This window comes from Spodoptera frugiperda, chromosome 25, assembly GCF_023101765.2.
Source record: "Spodoptera frugiperda isolate SF20-4 chromosome 25, AGI-APGP_CSIRO_Sfru_2.0, whole genome shotgun sequence".
NCBI classification, from domain to species: Eukaryota; Metazoa; Arthropoda; class Insecta; order Lepidoptera; family Noctuidae; genus Spodoptera; species Spodoptera frugiperda.
In genome coordinates, this window is record NC_064236.1 from 20817195 (window position 1) to 20839278 (window position 22084).

Genomic DNA, 22084 nt, shown 5'->3' on the forward strand with positions numbered 1-22084 from the left:
TTATAATGTTTAATCTTATAAAATAAAACATTAAATATGTTAAGAAGGTAAACTGTAAAAAAGTTTGCGCGAGAACCATATTTATTAGAAATTACGTAGTAAGTTAGTGTGCGAATAAGCAAGCAGTATTGCGTAGTGCGTGCAAGCGAGAGCGAGACAAACGTATTGACATGCGATGATGCTTTAAAGTAAACAGCGCGACAAGAAATATAATGGAATTTTTTAGCTAAACAAAAAAGAGGTGGTAAGCTCATTAGTGTGACTGAGGTGTTAAACATTTGGTAAGCAAATACAAAGATACAATGTATTAGTATAACTATGAGCAATTGAAATGAAATAAAACAGTGAAATAAAATTAAAAAATTACTTAGAAGACATAGGAAACACGTTATACAATCTTGTTTAAATCCGTTTCTTTTCGTATTATAATTACTTTGGAATTAGCATTTTTTAGTACATGAATTTTTCCATGCTTTACCCATACGAACTCATAACACTTCTCCTTGGCCAAGATCTTAACCTTACTTAAAAGCTTCTTATACTCCACGCTCAGATGATCATTAATATATACACGCTGAGATGTACCTTGGAACCCAATATGGGATGTAGATAGGTCCTTAACGGCGCGTGCAGCTGCAATGAAATCTTCTTTCACGTATCGGTTTAAAAACTCACTATTATTAGTTTTTCGTTCGAGTTGAAAATAGGAACCCTTGAAACGTAATTCACCTGGGATTTAGGGCAACTGTAATTAACCTTCCGGCCGATAGTTTCAATAATGGAGAAAAGATTTTCATCTTTTCTTACAGGAACTCCTTTAATTTCAACATTGTTTAGTCGGGATCGTTGTTCGTAGGATGCAAGTTCATATTTCGCCCTCGCCAAGTCGGTCTGCAGATTATTGACTGTTTCCTGAAGGTTACTGAGTCCTGATGCTTTAGCTTCCACCTCCGCGAGCCTGGTGTCGAAGTCATCTAGTCTACCACTCGCGCCTTCCCATGTAATTTTAAGTTCAGCTAGCTCCTCCTTGATTACCCGGAGATCGCCTACCAAGGTTGGCAGATTCTGTAATTGGACCTTCATGTCACGAATTTCACTCAATATGGTTTCAAGTGACGCTGGTTCAGGAGTAAGCATAGCCGGTGACGACGATCGGCAGGTGGGGCACTTCCATTGAGCCATTCTAGTGGTACCAAGCTTCCTGCAGCTCCCACACTGGACTCCATCGCTGAACTGTACGTTACAAGCTGCACACGTTTTCATAATTGATGTACAAGTTAGCACAATTCAAACTAAACGCCAAACCAAGTTATAAAACTGTGAACTTAATGTAATGTAAAAGATACAAAAGGTTGGCGATCTATGTATTATTTCGAGCGACGCGTACTGCACTGACGAGTATCCACAGACGAGTGATATATTATACATCATTTACCCAGCTTTTTTGAGAAATAAGGTTTGGTTATAGGGCAAAATTGTTAGTTGGGCATGTATATAGCTCGTACTATAATATTATGTATAAGCATCGTTATTACTTGTAGCGCACTACTTTTAAAAGCACTAAATAAAAAATCCCTTAAAAACTATTGTTTTATTAAATTGTAAGATAGTCACTTTAATCTCTGAAAGAAATACTTACTATTTCGCGACTTCAAACATGTAAAAATGTGTCAGTATGTGCAAACGTAGGATTAGTTCCTGCTAGATAAATGTTAACTTTGTACGATGTATGCAAGTTGTCTATACGTCGCGCTGGGTCGACATACATGTACAGTACTCCCGACGGATCTTGGCAGGTCTGAGCCTTTAGCCAAATGGCATTTAGCGCATGTCTACTTGTAGAATAGAAAACTATATTGTACAGGATTGACATAAATTTTGACACTTGTCAGTGTCATCCCCATACATTGAGTTTTCTACTCTCTCTGTCGACGAACGCTAAAGAGACATTTGGCTAGAGGCACTGAACAACGTGCAGAAGGCTGCGCAATAAGTCTTTTTTAGAACCAAATGGTGGCATGAGGCGAGCCATTTCTAAATACAATTGACCCTTTATCGATCAAATATCGCAATCGATATTTTTATTTAGAGTTTATTGTTTTTTTTTTATATGATATATTAAACGAAATAAAATTTAGAAATATAGTTAATTTTGTCATTAATAAACAATATTTCGACATGAAAATAAAACTAAAAGAAAGTATATTCTCAATTGAAAGTTATGATTTACTCGAATATCAATTATCATTAACGACTATTTGAGTAACGACTGTTTAAGAAAATTTAATACATCAATATAGCATTGAAAATAAATATATTTTTGTGTGATAAGTAATTTGTCTCGTAGTAATCGATTTTAAGAAAATCGATTAAAGAACACCCTCACGCACGCCACTTGGACATCCCTTTTTGGTTACTTCGTGAATCTTCGTGCTTATTCGGCAATATTCGGTACCCGGTAATATGTCTCTGTCACACGTTAGGATCGGCGTTGTGTTAGTGTCACTATCTCTGTCTTGAGTCACCTTGACTGCAGTCGGTAACAAAACTTTTCGTATATTTCGTTATTACTGTTGTTAATTTTTATTGTTAAGTTTTTAAGTATTTTGTTAGTTTTTGTTTAGTGTTTAAGTTTGCAATTAATTTGTGCAAATGTCAGTTGGCACTAGAGTTTTAAATCGCCAAGCGAGAAAACTCATTAATGATTTAACTCAGTTTATGAAAAAGTAATATATTTGGTTTATTTGTACTTCGTCACTGATTAGGGAATTTTATTAGTAGGTACATTAGGTTTATAAAAAATAATATTGCAGTAATAGTTTTGTACACGAATGTACCTGCGCGAAAGTTCGTAAAGTCTAACTTCAGACCTGTCAGGCCTCGTTGAGAGCACTGTACCCATGGATAAAATAAAAGACTGGATTGGCCTTGTGGGCGGGCCACGCGCACCGAGTTTGCGAGCGAACGCGCGAAGCGCTCAAATGCTCATACTTACCGGCTAGCAATCGCTGTCATGTTTTGACAGCGTACGTATCTCCGCAAAAATATTATATTATGCCGTCTTGCGTTATTATAACGTGTCGGAAAAGAAGCCAGGTGTGTAGCATAGCACGAGAAGGAATTTCTTTTCACCGGTAAGTCCAAAAACATTAAAATACTTGTGATATTTGTAATTATAACATTAGCATAATGAATTTTATAGACAAAAACGATATAATCGCAAGCAGACTAATAGTAATACATTGCTTGCGATAGATGAGTACAATCTTGCACTACTAGTCCAGTCAAATAAGGTTAAATTAGGTAAGAATCTCGGAATGCGAGGTATCCAGCTGTAATTTTGTATATACTTGTATATTGACCCCCTAAAACTTGTCTCAAAACCTACATATGGTAAGCAACTCTTAAAATTCAGGGTCAAAGATCCCAAAAATCGTTGTTTTTGCGGTTTTTTGGAAATATCTCATTTCCTATGGGTTTTTGGTATTTGCATTTAATACCAATAATGTAGAATACAAAATTCTCTACAACTTTTGTGTAAACTTTTTTTTTATACGGTGAACCGTTTTCGAGATAGAGGGCGGAGAGCGCGCGGTCACTGCATCTCTTCAAAACACTTTTTTTCATCTAAACTATCCTATTATTCATTGGCTCAGTCTTTTCATCATCTGACTCAGAGCTATCTTCAGGAGACTGAGAAGCTTGAAATTGTTTATCTGTATCTACAAAGTCAATGTTGGATAATTTCACACCAAATATTCGGGTTTAAGAAACTTTATTCTCATAAGAATACAACAATTCACTTACATGAGAACATTGATAATAAAAACATTAGTCATAGTTATTGAGAACAAATGTTAAAAGTTAATTTAGCAAGAAACTATACATTTCTATAATTCTTATTTGTGGGTAGAACAAAAAAAATATTAATCATAATCGGACCTACTCAACGTTCACTGGATACATGGGCTCAAAACATCAACTTATAACTTAAGGTAGGTGAACAAAGATCCGTTCAACACAGATAAACGATGGCTGGATGTGGCTTTGAAGTCATTGTGGGGAATGTAAATTTTTTATGATATGCTGTTTGAGTAATTTTTTAAAAGTGGTTATGGATTTGGTCTCTGTGATGTATTTTGGTAATTTATTGTATATTTTGGATCCTTCACACATTATACTTTTTTTTCCATAGTTTGTTCGGGATGGGTATAGCTGTAGTAGGTCTTGTTCACGTCTCAATTTCATTTTGTGTATTTTTTTTCTTTTCGTGAAGGTGATGTTTGAGTGTATATTTTTGTTTAGTATTTTTCGTATGAGTATGCATGTATTATAAATGTATGTCTGTGTAATGTTCATTAATTTTGTTTCTTTGTACAGTTTTAGTGTTGGGGTGAGGTAATCATAATTAAATAACGTTTTGAGTAGTTTGTTTTGTGCAGTTTGTAGGAGGTTTATGTGTGTTTTTGCGGCGGAACCCCATATTTCAGCTAGATAGTCAATGTGTGGCTTAACGAGCGAGGAATAGATCAAATATCTAATTTTCCGTGGTAAGCAACGAGTGATGCCTCGAAGGGTACCCGTTAGTGATTGTAGCTTTGACTTTATTTTTAAGATGTGTGGTAACCATGTCAATTTACTATCTAAAATTAATCCTAAATATTTTTCCTGAACTACTTTATTTATAATTTGATTATTTATTTTTAAGGGGGTGTAGTTGCCAACTTTTTTGTTCTTCGCTGCGAATATTATATAGTTGGTTTTTGTGGTATTTATGGTAAGCAGGTTTTGCTGAAACCACAGGCTAAGTAAATTTAAATCACTTTGTGCTTCATTTATGATTGCATCAATAGAATGACCAAAGTAAAATAGACATGTGTCATCTGCGTAGAGGGTTAGGTTCCCTTTTAGGCCAATTTGGTGGACACTGTTGATGTATAGGAGGAATAGGAGAGGAGCCAAAATTGAGCCTTGGGGCACACCGTACGTTATTATTTTAGGGTTACTCTGAGTGTCTCCAATCTTTACCACTTGGTATCGGTTTGACAGGTAGGATTTAAAGATGTCAAGGGCAGTGCCTCTTATGCCAATTTCATTTAATTTGTGTATCAGCAATTCGTGACTAACTGTGTCGAAAGCCTTTTTTAGGTCAATGAAGACACCTAGACCGATTTTCTTGCTGTCGATATTAAGCTTTATCGTTGTCACTAGGTCTATTGTCGCTGAAAGTGTATTTGACTTTGGTCGGAAGCCGTACTGTTTATCATAGAGGAAGTTTAGTGAGATAAGGTATTTTTCGAGACGGTTGTATAAAACCCTTTCGAATATTTTGGATAACACGGGGAGAACTGAGATGGGACGATAATTTCCAGGCTCCGTTTTAATTCCAGATTTATAGACTGGCGTAACTTTTGCGATTTTAAGACTATTTGGAAATGTACCTGACTCCATACATTTATTTATACAGCTTGTGAGTTCTTCTGCTATTATGTTTGCAACGCATTTTAATGATTTCGTGGTGATACCTTCTAAACCGGCGCTAGTGTTGTTATTTAGGTTATTAATTATTTTGAGTATTTCGTTTGTTGTTGTGGGTTCTAGGTTACTGAGTGTATTTGTGTGAGATCCAGATAAGATTGTCAAGGGTTTACCAGATGGATGGTGTTTTGCAGGAATTTGATTTGCCAGTATCGAGCCAACGTTTGCGAAAAAGTCGTTAAAACATTCACAGATCTCCTTTGGATCACTCACGATGCCACTCAATGATTGGAGTTTTCGCGGGACAGCATTTTCCGTTACTTTGTTGCGTGACAGACTATTTATAAGTTTCCACATTTTCAACGGCTGCTTCTTGCAGTTATCAAAAGCTTTCATATAGTATTTTGACTTCGTTTGTTGTACAGGGTGTCCGGTGGCAGAATTAGGATTTTAAAATTAAATAATAAAAAAACGGCAGAATATTTTTTTTTATTTCAATGACTATAACAAAGAAGGGAATTGCGGATTTTATTTGTAAATTTCTTTTTTGTGTAAATGTTGACCATCGCGTCGGACACACTCTTGGAATCTGGCTTCGGTATTCCGCGCCACTCGCTGAAGAAGGGCCGTCGGGATGTCATTAACCTCGCGAACGATATTTTCTTTTAATGCTGAGATGGTCGGTGGGGTGGTTTCATAAACTTTACTTTTGAGGTACCCCCACAGAAAAAAGTCCATGGGGTAAGATCCGGCGACCTGGGTGGCCAGGGGATGTCAGCAAAACGACTTATTAATTTGTTAGGGAACAAATCACGAAGAAGCGCCATGGTCTCTCTAGCAGTGTGAGGCGTGGCGCCATCTTGATGGAACCATGTCTGTGAACTGTAGGCAGGATGTTCTCTTAATTTTGGCAGAAAAAAATCGGTAAGCATTCGCTGATAAGAAACGGCAGTCACAGTAATGACTTGTCCTTGACGATTTTCAAAAAAATAGGGTCCGATTATTCCTCTTCTTGACAATGCACACCAAACCGTCACTTTGGGACTGTGAAGTGGCTGTTGATGTTTCAATCGTGGGTTCTGTCCTATAGGTGACCAAAAATGACAGTTCCGTTTATTTACACTTCCATTTAAATGAAAATGGGCTTCATTACTTCAAAAGATTGTGTTCACCGTACGAAATCGCTGCAACATTGTTTCGCAGAAACTTTTGCGCAAATTGTAATCACTAGGCTTAAGCGCTAGCACAATTTGAATTTTAAAGGGATGAAGTTTAAGGTCCTTTTTCAATATTTCGTGCACAATCGTTTTTGGGAGCCCTAGAGCAGCCGCTCTCTTACGCACGGACTGTCGCGGGTTATCACGAAAACTGTTTGCGACAAGTGCTGTTGTCATCAGTCCTCGACCTTCGACTAGGTGCCGGCCGCGGATTATTTGCTGCTGAACTGGTTGCTCTGAACCTCCGCACCCACAATCGAATCAAATCTTCGCTTGACGCATCACGTAACCGTCGGATATTGTACCGCGAACAAAATCTTCGACGAGCAATAGCACAGGAATCGTTTGCTTTAAAACAAGCTTCGATTGCGAACGCACGTTGTTCACCCGTCCACTGCGACATCGTGGCTAAGGAATCCGCACGAATGACGAATCGAACGAGACCACCCCATCCGTCCCTCCGCTAACGGTTCGAAAATAGTTTGAAATTTAAATCCTAATTCTGCCACCGGACACCCTGTATATATTCTGAAACTTCATTTCTTTTTTTTATAAATATGTCTTTTATTTGCTTGTCTTTTGGGTATTTCTTGTGTTGATTCCATAAAGTATTTCTATTGTTTATTTCACCTATGATTTGTTTATTTATCCAGTCTTGCCGAGGTGGATTTAATGTTTTTGTTTTGGTAACTTTGCTTGATTCTATACTCTTTCTCAGTTTTTCTTCCAGAAAATCATACACGCAGTCGAGGTTTTGGTCTTGTGATTCCAATATGGTTTTATAAAGTACTTCATAGTTAATAACCTCATAGTGTCTCTTCTTCAGAGGTTCTGGTCGGTAACGTTTCAGTTCTAGGTAAATTTGTTTATGGTCTGACATAGGTGTATCGATAATGACACTATGGAAGTTGTTCTGTTTAAGATTAGAACAGATATGATCGATAATACTCTTTGATGTTGTTGATTCTCTTGTGCAGTGGTCTTCATCTATTTTGTTTAAAAATTCATAACCGTTTTCTTGGACCACTTCTTTGTACATATTAGTAGCACGTTCTGTATTTAATAGGTTGAAGTTAAAGTCGCCAAAAACCAACCCACGTTTTTTTGTTTGTAACTGTTGAGAGTAGGTATCCAGGAAGGTTTTGACATTTGATTGGTCAGGTTTTCTATATACAGCACCTATGTCTAGAGAGTAATTTTCGATACGAATCCACAGATAATGGTTGAAATTTTGACAGATTTCTTCACTCAGGGTATGTTGTAAATTGTTTTTTATAAAAATTGAAACTCCTCCACCTCTCTTATCTGTCCTGTAATTGTAATAATGTGTGTATCCCGGTATTTGAAATCGTTTTCCTTCTTCATCAGACTTAATCCATGTTTCCGTTAGAACTAATGCGTGTAAAGATGATGGAAAAGCTTTTATCACGCATTGTAATTCGTCAAATTTTCCAGGTTTCACAATACTTCGCATGTTGGCATAGAGAAATTTAAAGGATTTGCTTGAGGTGGTAATGCTATCATAGTTATCGACGACTTGATAGGTTATTTTTTCTTCATTAGGGTCAGTGACTTTGCTTGTAGTAGTAGTATTTAGTTTTTTGATGGTTTCTCCATAATTTTCGGTATGCCGTTTATGTATTTTATAGTGAGATCTTTGTGTTCAATGAGTGAACGTCGGTTAAGTTCCTCTTTAAGATTTTGCAGAAACGTACGCTGTTTTGGAGTCTGATCAGAGTAGATTTTAATATTATCTCGCTTAGAGTTGTTTTGGTTTCGTAGAATGGACTTTGCAATTTCATGCGATTTGAAGTATGCTTTTATTAGGCGTGTTTTGTTTATGTCATATTTTCCCAATCGCATGATCTTTTCTGGCTCGGGATAATCATTATCGATTGATTTTAGTAAATTTACTACTTCCTGTTTATCCATGCTTATGCGTTGGTCTTTGTTCAAGGATGTGGATTCCGGAATACCGCTAATAACAATATTTTTGCTTCGGAGTTCACGTTCGTTGATTTCTGCTATGATGTCTTCCTGGGTTTCATTTGATGAAAATGCTTGTGCTTGCTCTGATTTTAATAGCTGTACTGTATGACTTATCTCATTAATCTTTTTCTCTGCTATTTCATTTGCATTCCGTAGCGACATGACATCAGATTTGATATTATTTTGTTCAATGGTGAGGTTGTCGGTAGTGGATTTAATACCATCGATTCGCTCTTTTATAGTTGTTATGTCTTTTGTGATTTTTTTGTAAATTCATTTTGCGTAGTGGTGAGATTTTTTAGCATTGTCATCATTTCAGACATTTGCTTGCGCATTTCACTGAATTCCGTTCGAATGTATTCATTATCATCAAGTTGTTTCCGTTTATTATTACGATGGGTTACTGTCGAAGTGTCTGAGAATTCGGGTTGTGAAACGCCTGATAGTAAATTTGGTTGCGAGTCACTACGTCCGACGCCAGGGCCACTTCTAGTTGGTGAGCGTACTTTATTCATGGTATCTTTGTATCGGGCACTCGCTACGTCGATCGAACTAAACGAAGTTAAGAGCCTGTCTCTTTCTTGCGGGGGTGAAGAGCTACTCACGCGCCGGTGTATCGTTGACGTTGGTAGTATTCTTAGGAGAATAGCGTCGTAAGCACTTGTATGCGGGACACTTTATTTTGATACTTTAGTAAGTGTTATTTAGGCACAAGTTTGATTACCGTAAGTTTTATATTTTAAAGAATATTTATGCGACACGTCTACTTTGTACATCGTCTCAACGTCGAAACAAAAATATTTGAAATGCTTTTACAAAATTTATCGGTCACCGATGCAACAATTTTGTTTGAGTTTAGATTGTAATCTGCATTTATTTCTTGTATGATTTCCGATAAACGATCGTAACTGTGGATGCCTTTAAATCTCTGACAGGCTAACGCCACTGAAGCTCTGCGCAAGTCGTCTTTGATCCAGTGCACTGTGACGCCAATGAAACTTCTTTTCTTACTAGACCAAATATCCAATGTTGTGCATACATACTCCACTTCACTTAGTTCGGTTTTTGATTGTCGTCACTTGTTTTTCGTAGTAATTTGATATGCGTCGCCCTAGAGTACGTCGACTCATAAGTGTGATGTCCATTTCAGAAGTCCGAAAAAATCTTTAAAAAGTATGGGTCTTCTATTGCACGTAATGGAATCATAGAATGGATAAAATATTTCAAAACATTTTCGTCGAACTGATCTTGGGTCGGCTTATTTTTATCAGATTTCTTTATTTTGCTTACTTTAGTTTTGGCAATATTTTCAGTTTTTTCTTTTTCATTTATTTTTTTTTTCTTTACGTATGTTTTGTACTCCTCGATACATTGTTGTCCATGCTTTCTTTTCAAATGGCTTAGAAAATTAGATGTACAATTGGTATATCCTTTAACTTTTGTCATTATATCTTCAGGACATTTCATGCACAAAGCTGTGATTTTGTTGCCTGATGATTCTTCAGGCAAGTGCTTAAAATATGTACCGTCAAGTAAAAGAAGCCGCAATTGACGCGATGAGTCAGTGGCGGCGGCGTCATCGGCAGTGCTAGTTGATGGCAAGGGCGATAAGGGATCTTGCGTCTCATTATTATCCGAAACACTTACACTCATAGATATATTACTGTCGTCCTCAATGTCATCCATTATTATCCTTTACACTTGACACAGGTCTTATACACCCAATATGGTTTGTTTCCGTTTTCGTACAATGAAGCGAAATAGCTTTACTTAGAATAGCGAGCGACATAAACACGGTGTGGCGACACTCTGACAAGTGACAGATGACAGAAGTCGCACATAGACTATCGACGAGCAAATCAATGGATGACGTCATAAATATCCTGCATCGCACATACGAAGTTTACATGCGAATTAAGACGGATAGAAAATCCCAACGAACAACAGTTGGGCAGAAAGCCCGCCAGGCACGATCACCTCGCCTGGTCGGAGGATCCTCCTTTTCTTAGGGAACTTTACTCTCTGTTCCCTAAAACGACAACGGTCATATATTAGCCACATACTTTGAACCCATTTTTTTACTACACACAACATCGAAACCTCCCATTATTTTGTATTTTATAAATAACTAGCTTTCGCCCGCGACTCCGTCCGCGCGGATGTCGGTCTTCTGCATTTGGATCCGCCGTCTTTACACAAAAATAATCCTTATTGCATGATTCAGTATTCACGCACGATGGCTTATTAGCTTAATTCATGTATATCTTTGGTGTTTCTGTACCGATTTCCATGTTTTTTTTTATTAAATAGGTAGGTAATAATGTTAACATTTTTTTTAATAGGGATGAATGAGAGTGTTATAAACGTAAGAGTAGACAAATATAATCAGAAAGCTCCGAAATGCTAAGCTATCGGGAGTTATATGTGTTATCGTGAGTCAACCATAAAAGATAGACATTTGCTGTCGTGGAATATTTTTTAAACAATTTTAAGGAGAACATTTCCGTCATACATTATTTCTGTGTAGCTTTAACCATTAAGGCTGCACACGCGACGGAAGCTTAAAAAATGGAGTAAGTTCTCCTGTTTTCCCAACATTTTCCTTCACTGCTCTGCTCCTATTGATCGTACCGTGATGAAAAGTATACTATAACCTGCCCAGGAGTATGAAGAACAATTGTACCAAGTTTCGTTGAAATCTGTCGAGTGGTTTTTGTTTCTATAAAGAACATACAGACAGACAGACAGACAGACAAAAAAAATCTGATTGCATTTTTGGCATCAGTATCGATCACTAATCACCCGCTGATAGTTATTTTGGAAATATATTTCATGTACAGAATTGACCTCTCTACAGATTTATTATAAGTATAGATAATATAGTTTTATTCACAAAGCAATATTCACAATGTACTTATCAGAATTTTTCGAGACACAATAAGAATTTTTCGAAACACAATTAAAACTCTTGAGGCCACCAAGTGTGTACTCTGGTACCAAATTAACAGCTTCGGAAGTGTTACAAAACAAAGTCATTGCAAGCTTACGAGTACATGTTGAGAGAGTCATCAGACGTGTAAGAGAGTTTTCTCTACTCAAACCACACTCTGTGTAAATTGACTCCAAAAATGGCATTGATGTACACTTCATCAAAATCGATGCACACCACATGATTATTTTGAGTTGTTTCGAATAAGGGGTCTGCAACACAGAAGAATCCTCTGGATTTTTTACAAGCCAGCATTTGGCACATTATTTGTGCCTTATATTTATTTTGAACTATGTTATTTTTTATATATGTTTTAACAGCTTTCTCTGAGGCTGGGCATTTTATTTCAAAGACAAAATCCTCACCAATGTCATCAGGAGATGCCCTCAAGATGACATTTATAAGCACAAAGCCTGATTTTTGGACATGAATGCCTAATTTCTCTTGGACAACTTGTAGGACCCTGCTTTCAAACTTTCTTCCTCGTAGTATGGCTTTGGTTTCTGGCACCTTGTAGCCGCCTAATATTTGTTCTACTAGTGATCCATCTGTTTTACATTGGGCAGCTTCATAAAGTTTAGAAGCAGTCAATCTTCCTTGGTGTACAGTATGTCAATACTTGCTGTCAGACTGCCCTATGGTTTTTTGTTTGATTTCTAGTATCATTTCATCATTGATAATTTTTCCTAAATAATGTTTAAAATTTGAGTAGTCATGTTTATTTTCTACATCGACAAACTGCAACATAATATCAAAAATATTCCTCATATTGGGTTTATTTCCAGCACAAAATTTTAAAATAAGGGAGTTCCCAATATTCCTACGTTTACACTCTTCTTGAAACTCGGTTAGGATAGTACTGTCTTTTGGTGCCAGCTTAGGAACTTTCACTTTTGGAAAGATATCTTTACTAGTAACTAGACTTGTGCTAGTACTAGATAATGCTGGCTTACTCCAATAGCAATCAACTGCTGTTGATGATGGTTCGGAACTTTTTTTAGACAGCCAGAATAGAAGGAGCATTGAGTGTTTGTAACCACCTACAAAAATAAAACAGAGTTTATATGAGATCAACATGTTTTAATACAATAACACTGTTATATGGTTCCTTGAAATAAATTAAATACTTACCAGCTGAAGCTGCACAGTCCTCACACATTGAATCTACAATGACATCATTTTGCTCATCTATATTACATGTCACAGTATAAAGTTTTCGACTGCACGGTTGGTGCGGTGGCTGGGCAACTGGCTGCCGCGCAACGGGTAGCGGGTTCGATTCCCGCACGGAGGAAACTCTTTGTGTGATCCACAAATTGTTGTTTCGGGTCTGGGTGTCATGTGCATGTGAACTTGTATGTTTGTAAACGCACGCACGACACAGGAGAAAATCCTAATGTGGGGCAGCGGTCTGACCTCCTAACTTGGACGTAGCCCACTGCAGTATCTATATATGAGTCTCGAGAAGACCTGAAAAAAATGGGCCTAGGTTTTAATAAGAACAAACAAATATGTTTTACTCAGAAATGTTTTATGCGTCAGTTACTTACATTAGAATTTTTGCTCCCCTTATTTCAGCCCAGTGATGGGCGTAACTAGTTACTTATGTAATCTAATTAATAATTGATTGAATTACATAATAATTTAATTACATTGTAATTAGATTACTTTGGATGTGCTATGAAATTAATTACAATGTATTTGATTACAAAGTAACATAATTACATGGTATTTAATTACATTGTAATTACTTTGAATATGAAATGTCGCATGTTTGCATCGCACAGTTGCGATATATGTACATAGGTGTACTGCAAGGGCAGGGAAGGGAAGTGTTTTCGTCCAACGATGAGTTCCCTGTCAGTTCTTGTCTGACAATTACAGTGATATGACCTAACGAAATTTCGATTTTTTATAATATCGAATCAGTTGGCAAAGAAAGTGCAATCGGACTGCCAATTTTCGATTTTTTTTCCTACTAATATTAATCGATTATCGATTTATCTATTTTTTGTCGATTAGAGTGGAGTAGGTAGTGTCAATCTCTATAGGCAGAGGTTCCGTTCAACGCATTACACATTTTCTAAATTTATACTTTTTTATTTCATGTACCTAATTTATTAACAGTTAATTTTAACCATGGTCATTTTTCTTTGTAATTTACGAAAGGCAATATTTTTATTAACTAACCAAAATAAAAAAAAATCCAATAACTTTTGAATAACGCGGAATTAGATTGTGATTTTTTTTATGTTGATAGATTAACGTATGAAGAGTATACTATATAAATATCTCAATCTAATATGGCGTTAAACTTGAAATAAAAAATATAAAAGAAATACAAAAAAACAATGATTATTTCATAATCTATTAACATTACATATTCCAAAAATGGACAGAATGTTTCTTGTTTTGAGTGCCAACTTAACTTTATTTTTTTAAATAATTGTATATTTTTGTGATTTGTCGGACCCGGATATAGGGAGACTTTCGATATTTTTTTTTGGCAAAACTAAAAGTCGTATCGATGCCGGATTTTCGCTGTGATGCTTAGAATGATATATACTACCGATTTTAATAATAAAAAGGGCATGAGACAAAATCGGGGTTTCTAAAACACTGTGGAACGGCGTCAACGCCCCAGATACCGCAGGGACACCGATCCCGATTTCCAGCCACCGTAGGCGCGGGTTTGCGGACGGCGAGCAATGGGTAGCTCGCCGTCTGGTTGTTTGGTAACAGTCCGGACCAAGCTCAGTCGTCGACGGCGCGCACTGTTCCCGCGCGCCTCAAGGAGTTGTCAGCAAACCGTAGAGACCCTGAAAAAGCGTCGAAGCCTGCTGGGGCCCAGGGTCGGCTTCTGAACGAAGGCCTGGTCCCAGTACGAACGGCATGGAAGGAACGGGGTAGGTTCTTTAGTCGGTAAAAGTCTGACACTGTTTTCCGCTCCGCCCAAGAGCGAGATTCGTCATTTGATGATCTTTACCTACCATAAAAAAGGGGTGTCCCAATACCTATATAAATGTGTAGGCAATTACATTTTATGAGATTACTCATGTAATCTATTATAATGTAATTAGATTAACTTGTAATTCAATTACTTTGTATTTAATTACAGTATGTACTCATTGTAATTAGTTACTTAAGTAATCTACTACAAAGTATTTCAATTACAAATGTAACTGTAATTTGTAATTATTAATCTAAATACTTTTTGCCCATCACTGTAAACTACTTATCTAACATCACGCCCGCAAACAGCTGAGCGCTTGGACTACCTACCTACCTACTTACCTATGTGTGTTTATTATCCAGATCTTACGATTCTAAGTTTGAAATTGTTTGTTTTACGTATTCAGCAGGATGCCAATAAAATTTAATTAATAAATCATAATTTATTAGCTATTATGAATCAACTGATAAATACCGTACCTATGGTCAGTTACTAATTAATGGTTAATAGTAACGATTTTATTCAAATAGGAAACAAAATTTTACATCATTCGATTTAAAACACGAATAAAACTTTGGGCTGAACTTACCTACCTACAATGCGTTTGTTGATATTAGTTAGTAGGTACCTAAGATTATGCTCGCAAACAGCTGAGCGTTTTGTGTTTTTTTTTATTCGTAAAAAACTAATGCTTGACTACAATCCCATTAGATTAGATCCCTACCTACCTATTCTTAGCGATGTGTTTTCATAATTCAGACCTTAAAGAACTAAGTTTTAAATTATTAGTATTCAGCAGGATTGCAATAAGTAAATCATTAGGTACGTAAATCATTAGGTACGTAGTGTTATGAATCAGCCGATACCTACGTTTTCTTTGAAGATCCGAGTACTACTTTCATTGATTGTTTCTGCACTCTAAGATTATTGAAAATGTGTTAACAATCAAATCATTAATGTATGTTGGGGATTATTTTTTTTTTTGCTTTCTAACTGCCTACTCGCGCGACGTCTCGCCTGTCTCCCCGCCCACTGACCTTCGACGCTGTCTTGTTACGGCTGTGTGCGTGACATGTTGGGCGATTCTGTTTATTGGTGACGGTTATTCTGAAAGACGACCAAACTTAAATAATTTATTATAGCTTTGTTTTTAACTATTGGCCAGAAACCTTATTTTAAATTGAACATTTTTTACTTCCGTGACATGCTCCCGAGTTCTGTCAAGGTTTCAAATCTGCACCCTGTATTATGGATCTACGTACTAAGCGAGAAGTCTTCGTTTCCACTGTAATTTCTAGAATGATTATTTCCGATTATATTCCGAAAATAGGTACTTAAATAATAGGTTATTATTATGGACCTACTAGGCGAGAAGATTTTTTTTTGTTTGTTTTATTTTGTTAGGATATGTTTTATAACAAACGTTATTTTCCTATTTATTTATGAGCAAGAGAATTTCCACTAAAGAAGTCATTTTTTTTGTTTTAAAAATTGTAAAGATTTATTTTTAAAAAAAAAACGTTATTATTATTATTATTTCCATTTGTAAGAGTAAAAGATTTTTATGGAGCAGTTTTATATAAGACTGATTTTAAAATAAATACTTAATTGTTAGGTATTTATTTAGTAGTTTGATTTTTTATTCAATACTTAAAACACAGAACTCAAATTATTATTTGCATGTTAAGGTAGGTATTACAGGTCTTAATTTAAATTTAAAGTACATCTTAACTGCCTTTTTCAGGCGTTGCAAATTTGAGGGCTAACTTATCCTAGATTACATTTACTTAACCTAGGACTTAATACAAACTTAAAAGTACTGTGTAAAAAATTGTTACCTAGCTAACTGCAAAGATTAAAGACTTGTTGAATATTATTATGGAACATTGTTTTTTGACAACCCTAGCCTAAAACCCTGATCACACCAGTTCTGAGTCTGTTCACCCCGAGCACGGGGTGAACCGGGTTTGACCAGTTTTTTACGTTTTTCTCTGATTTTTGTTAATAAAACATTATAACTATGTATTTTTTTATTAAACTTTAGAGTCTCAGAACATTAAAAAAAAAACTTCAATCTGATTTTGCCAAGTGCTCATATATTCAAATTGTAAACAAAGTTCAAAAGTGACCCGCTTCACCCCATTTTACGGTACTACAATTGTTTACCATTTTCAAGATATGATTAATGTTTGCCTTTGTCAGTATACCAATGATGTGACAACAATGACAACGACTGTAAACGCCGGTACTGAGTTTCACGTGGAGTTTGACGGGGTGGAAGAATAATACGCACTTGAGTTTGCAAAGCAGTAACTGAACTACTTATTTAATTTTCAATAACAAATAAAATTTATTTCATTACAAATTACGCGCCAAAGCAGCCATGTTGTTTTTCTTTTATTTATTCTTTCTTTTTATTTTTTTTTTTTTTTTTGTCATAGACAACTGTCAGCTGCCATTCGACCTGTTTGGTAACACAGGCATTTATTGCAGAATTAAAAAATTACTAAATTCAAAATAAGATGCGTGCCGGTTCACAATCGTCGTCGTCGCTCGCGGCTGATGTAGTCCGTGTCGTAAGCGTGTGTGCGTGAGACATCGGTGAACGCACGCATGCTAGGCGTTAACATGTTGCGGCCCCAGGAACGCAGTTCTGGTCCTGGTTCATGACTGGCAGCGGGCACAGTCGGTTGAATACTCGTCGAAGAGTGCCCGAACTGGTGAGCACGTCGGCCATGCGGGTCACGCCGTCGGAGCCGGGGTACAGGCGCACCACGCGCCCTAGCAGCCACCGGGTAGGAGGCAGCCGGTCATCTTTCACCAGCACCATCTCTCCGAGTTGAAGCCGTTGCTTTCCTTGCTGGTACCATTTCTGCCGTTTTTGGAGTTCTGTAATATATTCTGTGTAATAACATTTCCAGAAATGGGCCTTTAATTGCTGAATTCTCAAATATCGGGAGAGAGTAGGTATCGTCGAAGGTTCAGTGTCCTGAGGAGAAGGCAAAACTGTTAGCGTTCGTCCAATTATAAAATGTGATGGGGTGAGCGCTGTGAGATCAGAAGGATCTGATGATATCGGAGTGAGAGGCCTAGAATTCAAAATTCCCACGATCTGTACAAGAACTGTATTCATTTCTTCATAGGTTAAGTTAGCTAAACCTAAAACCCTTTTTAAATGATATTTTACAGATTTTACGGAACCCTCAACTAATCCGTTAAAATGCGATTATTCCCAGTAGTCCCCTCTAGACCTGTCCCCCGGAGTGACAGCTGGGAATTGTCTTCCCAGTTGTTACCGGGGTGACAATTCGTGCCGACTGTTCCCTTTGAAAGCTGACTAGAGGGGACAAATGGGAAGTATGTTTCTCAGTTGTCACCGGGAGGGGGGGGTGACAATTGCTACGATTTAAAATAAAAAGTGCCATCAGATTTTAGATTTTTTATTGTCAGAAGAGAGTTATATAGAATCAGAAAATGTCAGAAGAGAGTTATATAGAATTAAATGACAATGCCAGAATCTCTATAGAGCTTTGCCCCACCAAAAAATATATTTTACAGGCATGCCAAATGTAGCATTCTATTGCTGCTCTATTAGTGATAACTAAAAACATGATTAAAGCCTTCAGAGGTTGCGGTTTCTATATAAATCTAAGAACAAAATATTACATTTAGGTTATAATGGTAGAAATAATTAAATTAAATCTATACTAATATTATAAAGCTGAAGAGTTTGTTTGATTGTTTGTTTGTTTGTTTGAACGCGCTAATCTCCGGAACTACTGGTCCGATTTGAATAATTCTTTTTGTGTTGGATAGTCCATTTATCGAGGAAGGCTATAGGCTATAAAACATCACGCTATAACTATTAGGAGCGAAGAAATAAAGGAAAATGTGAACAAAACGGGGGAAATTATTAATTCTTGAGGGCTTCCGTTGCGTGCGCTGCGAAAATGGTTCAAGATACGAAAATTATATGTATGAAAGAATTATTCCTCTTAAAATGATCTAAAAAAAGTCCGCGACAGTATATGTCTATCTTTTAGGATTAACTTACTAGAATCGTTTTTATGGTAATCAAACTTGGTCTAAATTAATGCATTATTTGTTAAGAGTTGTATTAACGAAAAAATATTAATCTTTATCGAAATAAATGTGTTGTTCATTAAGAGTATTTAATTGTGAACAAAATTGTCTTTGACATCACTAAACTTCAATAAACATCTTAGAAGATATTACAATTTTAAAATAACTCCGATATAAAATTCACCCGCGTGATGTGCGAAACGCGACGCTGCCAGGAGATGCATTGTTTGCGAACGACGCTCAGCCTGGTGTAACTATACTCAAAAAAATTATAGTCTTACTAACGAAGTAAAACATTTTTTGATCATTGACCATCGAAAGCGTTTGTTTACAGCGTAGAATGGCAAAAAAGCGGTTTACCACACGCCCTCATTTAATTGTGGCTGTCTAACAAAGTACAACCAGATTCTACGTATAGTGCAATAATATCGGCTGAAACATTTGACAAACAAAAAAATCCAATTCTTCAATTTATTGTCATAAAAATATGAAAGGGTATAAAAATATGGACATTAAGGATTTCATAACCTTGCGTCACCATGTATGAAAGAAAACATTTGTTCTAGAAAGTACTCTTTCTTTTTTTTTGAGGGGGAAAAATCATCCGTTGGCTACTCCTGTCTTGGGTGAAGCGAGAAGGAGTGTAAAAATCACCCCGTTCTGATTTGAGCCGGGGCCCCATCTGTAGTGGCCTGGCTCTTTGAGGCGCGCACAGAACGCGACGCACGGTACGCACGGGTCTGGTTTTGATCGGGCGACGAGCTACTCTTACTCGCCGTCCGCAGACCCGCGCTTACGGTGGCCGGGGATCGTCACACGATCCTCGACGCCCGGAGTGTTTTATGCGGCGGCTGGGGCGTGATAAGGATCTTTCCCTCACGCGCTCCGCCTCCTCCTTAGCTAGGATGGCTACTTCGCAGAAGGGGAGACGGCGTCCCTTTCCCCTCGCTCCGCACCTTGGCCTGAACTAGAGCCGGACGTGAGAGGTTACCGTCGCCATTCACATCCCTAAGGACATGGCGATGCTCAGCACATGCAATGCACACCGCCACTGTATGCTCCACCATATCTTCTGGGCGGTCCTCACAATGACGACACCCAGACGAAACGCCTGGGTGTTTCCTCCCGCCGAATTAAAAACAGGTACCAACCGAAACTTCCGTGTCCGGTAAGTACCTGCGTCAGGCGGTAGGTGAGGACGCCGTGACGCCTCTCAAGCCACTCTTCAAAGAGGGGACTTATCACTGCTATAACGCGTATGTAGCGAGCCCATCTAAAAAGTACCCTAGGAATTTTATTTCTGAAACACAAACCGGGGTGGCGGTTACCCAACCTATAGGCGCAGGTTTCCGGAAAACAGTGGAAACACATATAGTATAGAAATGAGTGTGGATTGTTCCTTATAATCATAATCCAGTGCTATCACGCATTTTCAATGCAAATTTACCGTGGGTAACAGCTATAATTTATGAAGCTGAGAAAGTTGTTTGCAAAAATAAATATAATGCCTAAAATAACTATTCCACGCGGACGAAGTCGCGGGCACAGCTAGTGCTTTATATTATTACAATGCTATCAAAGGGTGTTTAGCTATGAAAGGCAAGAATGTTATCACCAATATCACCTTTAGTAATCCTACTTTTCATTCATAGTCATAACGAAACAACAATGTAAACAGAACAGACAGAGCGAATGTCAAATAATGACTTTTTGGACATAACTGACACACGCACGCCAATGACGTTTCGTTACATCTAATCACTAACGTTCAAACACGAAATAATAATTAGAATATGCATTCATTATAATATATTGTAAGGAGTTTCTATCTATCATGTAAGGAGTTGTAAGGAGTTTCTATCTATCATGTAATGAGTTTCTATCTACCCTGAAGTAGTCTATGAAAGGAGGTTGTTAATAAGAAATGCTCCTATTTGCTCGCCAGCTCTCGGATTGTACGGAAGGGTTGTGATAATCTGTGTTGGTCGTTATTAAGGTCACGTAAGCCATTTTTCCAATCGTTTTGTTTAATTATTGAAGTTTGCAGTATTTGATTAATTGTTATGTTGTATTGATTAAAATTTGTAAGATTTAAAAATAAACGGCTTCTTGTCGATTGTATTTATTTTTTTATAAAATTCCACTTCTGAACCTAAAATCAGAAGTGGGATAAAGGACTTATAAGCCCACACTAACGTTAATTTGCTTTTGAATTTGTAAATCAGTTGAAAACAAGAAAACCGTTAACTTTTAAACTTTGCTTTGTTTACAACTACTGCTTACTTCAGTTTTCTTTCTTTTTACTATTTTTGTGTTTAATTGCTGTATTTACGAGACGTACAAGGATGCCTATTCCACGGAGGCGCCCCTCCAGAGGCGATTCGCGTAATCGAGATCGGCATACTTCTCGTAGGTCTCGCGACCGTAGTGAGGTTAGATCAAACCGCAATTCGAGCGACAGACAACGAACTTCGCGAGATGGCTTGCGTGTCCGAGATCAACATGATTCTCGCAATACTGAAGTGCATCGGTCGCGTACTCGTGTTAGGTGCGAATTGCGTAGTAGGGATCGCTCTCGTAGTGCTCCTCGCGACCGGTCGAGATCACACTCGCGTTCAATACGTTCTTCTAACGATGAGGCGCGCTCTGCTCATAATACCGATACCTTGCCTACAATCGTTGCTGCTGTGCCAGAAAAGGTTGCGCCGCGACAGCAGTCCATGGAGTCTAGTACCCCCTGTTCTGAAGCGTCTACCCTTGCTAATGCTTTGATGCAGGCAATTAAAACGATGCAACCCTCAAGGTCGCAACATTATTATGTGTCTAATTTCGACATCTCGATTGAAGTAGATTTAGTAATAGTTCCAGCATCTTTTATGAATGCGCCTATCATAATTGGAACTGACGTATTAAATCGCGACGGCGACGTATGACGTATTACATTCGAACTAAAGATAGACAATATCTTACGCGCACAGACATGATTAATAAAGAGGTTAACGCTATCGATAAAAATGTTGAGTTAAAACTGAATACACTTTTAAGGGGTGTAGAATTGGAAAGCCTTATGTCTGTCATAAATGATTTTTTGGAGTTCTTAATAAAAGGGACCGCTGTAACTACAGTCCGAACAGGAGAAATGGAAATAAGGCTTACCAGTTCTACTCCTGTCGTTTATAAACCGTATAGGCTCTCGTATTCCGAAAAACTTAAAGTACGGGAAATATTTAGAGAAAGGAATCATTAGACGTTCTAAATCTGAATACGCGAGTCCAATCATCCTAGTGAGGAAACGCGATGGGTCGGACAGACTTTGCGTAGATTTTAGGGCACTAAATCGTATAACTGTGAAAGACCGTTACCCGCTCCCACTAA

The 22084-nt window shown here is 37.4% G+C and overlaps 1 protein-coding gene and 1 pseudogene across 1 annotated transcript; both read right to left on the reverse strand.

The window, feature by feature from the left end:
• Positions 1-388: 388 nt before the first annotated feature.
• On the reverse strand, positions 389-1263 carry LOC118281374 (uncharacterized; annotated as a pseudogene).
• A 4633-nt stretch (positions 1264-5896) lies between these two features.
• On the reverse strand, positions 5897-14055 carry LOC126912434 (uncharacterized). Its single transcript, XM_050704543.1, has 2 exons — positions 12805-14055; positions 5897-12713 (listed from the first exon to the last, which is right to left on the reverse strand). Exon 2 carries the CDS (start codon positions 8167-8169, stop codon positions 7192-7194), a length of 978 nt encoding a protein of 325 aa, XP_050560500.1. The 5' UTR covers positions 8170-12713; positions 12805-14055; the 3' UTR covers positions 5897-7191.
• Between the last annotated feature and the right edge of the window lie 8029 nt (positions 14056-22084).